This window comes from Montipora capricornis, chromosome 6 (assembly GCF_036669925.1).
Source record: "Montipora capricornis isolate CH-2021 chromosome 6, ASM3666992v2, whole genome shotgun sequence".
In the NCBI taxonomy this organism is placed as follows: Eukaryota; Metazoa; Cnidaria; class Anthozoa; order Scleractinia; family Acroporidae; genus Montipora; species Montipora capricornis.
Genome location: NC_090888.1, coordinates 30,598,966 through 30,601,465, shown reverse-complemented (window position 1 = coordinate 30,601,465; position 2,500 = coordinate 30,598,966). Strand labels below are relative to the sequence as shown.

Genomic DNA, 2,500 nt, shown 5'->3' with positions numbered 1-2,500 from the left:
CGCACCTGTGTACATGTACGAGTTCACCCATAAAACGAGATTTAATCCTTGGGGCCCTAACGAACCTTGGATGGGTGTAACCCATGGTGACAACATACCTTTTGATTTTGGGATACCGTTTCTGCCCAATTTTTTTTCGATGGCAAACGAAGCTGACAGGAACGTCAGTTCACTGATCATGGCTATGTACGTTAACTTCGCCAGATCCAGCGATCCAAAAGTTAGGGGTGTTCCTTGGGAAGAGTACAACGCCACTCACAGAGCTTACCTGCGAGTTAATGCAAATCCCAAGATGGCGGCCTCGTTTTACCCTTACCGAATGGCTTTCTGGAATGATTACCATCCCAAATTGTTGCAAGTCAAGTTTGATGTCGGCAAACAAGTGGTCAGCGGTGCCAACACATTTGATGCCATTCCAATGTTTATTCAAATTATTCTTACCCTTATTTTGGTGGTCGTCTCTGTCGTTTGACCATGGAGATGTACAACCTCGCACGCTACCAGTGTTTCGTTTCTTTTTATGCGCTCTCACTCAGCACCAGGATAGTAAAATAATTCGTGATATTTACCCAGGAAGCTCCACTAAAGCAAAAGTGGTTTTCAGGTCCTGCATCCGATGAAATTGGAATTTAGGAATGTTGGTTTTTGAGGAGAAGGGGAAAAACGGAGAACCTGGAGAAGAGTAAAGAACCAACAACAAACTTAACCCACGTATGGCCACGAATCCGCGAGGACTGATCGAGCCCATGCCACGCTATGATTGGTAGGAGATGACGAGTGCCATCACTACTCTTCCCCATTCCTGCTCCCCTACCGCGTATATCGATGCGCACGCTTACATATGAAAACTAGACACGGGTAACCCAAGCTCTACTTACAATTAAGAGAATGAATGTGAGATCTTAAAGTTTCTTTCCATTCTATCAGTAAACCGGGTATTTGACTTTATACAATATAATTTGTATTATGTGAACTGTTTGGTCGCATTTTAAGGCGATTTTACGTGGCCTCTACTACTTCCTCTAAAGACGAAGTCAAAGAAGGAGACTCTATGGCGGCCGCTATGGTTCAACAGGCTCTAAAATCTCAGAAATTTGTTCCACTGTTCCCCCCACCCCCCCCCCCTCCTTAACAATTTTCCAATAAGTATCCAATAATACATCCATTTCCAGTCTAACAGCAACCCTTCGGACTTTCCCGTAGAAATTCGCTATTAATTGGTGGATGAATATCAATTGGGAAATCATCCTTTTTTCTGCTCTAGTTATTGACGCTTATTTTATTATTTTAGTTTCTTATGTATGAGTTGCTACGCATCAAATAAAGTTAAAGTTAAAGTTAAGTACATTTGAGTTTCGTTCCGTTTCCAAACAGACCCGTTTGGGAACTCATACTCGACCGTATGCGTTTGTATGTGTTTTGAGCCGCCACGCAAACATCTTCAGCAATCCTAGCAACGCAGCCCACCACAAAGCATAAAGGCTGGACAGAAAGAGGTTTATGAGTCACATACGTGAATGCTCTTAATTTTTTTAATGCTTTGCACTTTGGACTACGTGATTTGCTTTAACCAATGTAAACAGCGCCAGATGCCTTCTATTGTGCATTGTCCAATCAAAATGTCACCACGTGCTTTGCGTCGTACATTTTGCTTCTCAGGACATGAAAAAAAAACTGAAATCTGAACATTAGATTTAGAACTCGGTGCCCTTACGGGTCCGAGTAATTAAAGCGAGCGAAGCGAACTTGAAGTGAGGTCTCTCAGCGACCGAACGCATGAGAAGAAAAAAAGACTTCGAGAAAGTCCACAGGAGACTCATATTTACATCAATTTGCACAATTTGCCCACATTATTTTGCTATTTTTGTGTTTGTTTAACAATAACTTTGTTCTAATTGGCCATAGGGCTTGGATGAGAAAGGAAAGCTCCTACTCATGCATAAGGATTCCCTGAAGCTGAGCAACTGTTGACCAATCCAGATCAAGTATCATGCCTTCTTGATTACCAAAAGTGTCCTCGTAGTTAAGAAAAAATTCTAACCGTCTCAGCCAATCAGCATTCAGTAATTTTGCTTCGTATGTGATGAAAAATAAAACAACTACAACTGGAACGCTTCTTACAAAGCTTAAAGTTTCTTACTATGGACCAGGTCGAGCGAGTGTCCATTGCTGAGAAACAGCGATGAATATTCAAATATTTAAAATCATTCGAGGCTCACTTACAACGTATTTAGACACGGGGGTGAAGGGTAAAATAGCTGAAACAACCCAAACCTTTACAAAAATGCTAACCTTAGGCTTAAACATTATCTAAAGCATAGTGTTTAGGCCTAAGGTTAGTATTTTTGTAAAGGCTTGGGTTGTTTCAGCTATTTTACCTTTCACCACCTACCCCTTACCCCTCACCCCTACTTCTCAAACCGTATCCCTCCCCTCACTCCCTACCCCCTCCCCCGGAATAGTTCTGCCGCTGGCAAACACGCGACAACCAAGGAAACGT

General features: G+C 42.2%; 1 protein-coding gene across 1 annotated transcript in view; it reads left to right on the top strand.

Annotated features, from left to right (window-relative positions):
* Positions 1–1,352, top strand: part of LOC138051942 (cocaine esterase-like) — a 20,492-nt gene extending 19,140 nt beyond the window's left edge. Inside the window, exon 3 of the mRNA XM_068898272.1 lies at positions 1–1,352. This exon is cut by the window's left edge and continues 162 nt beyond it. Coding sequence (XP_068754373.1) covers positions 1–472 — 472 coding nt within the window. The 3' untranslated portion in view covers positions 473–1,352.
* Positions 1,353–2,500: the final 1,148 nt, after the last annotated feature.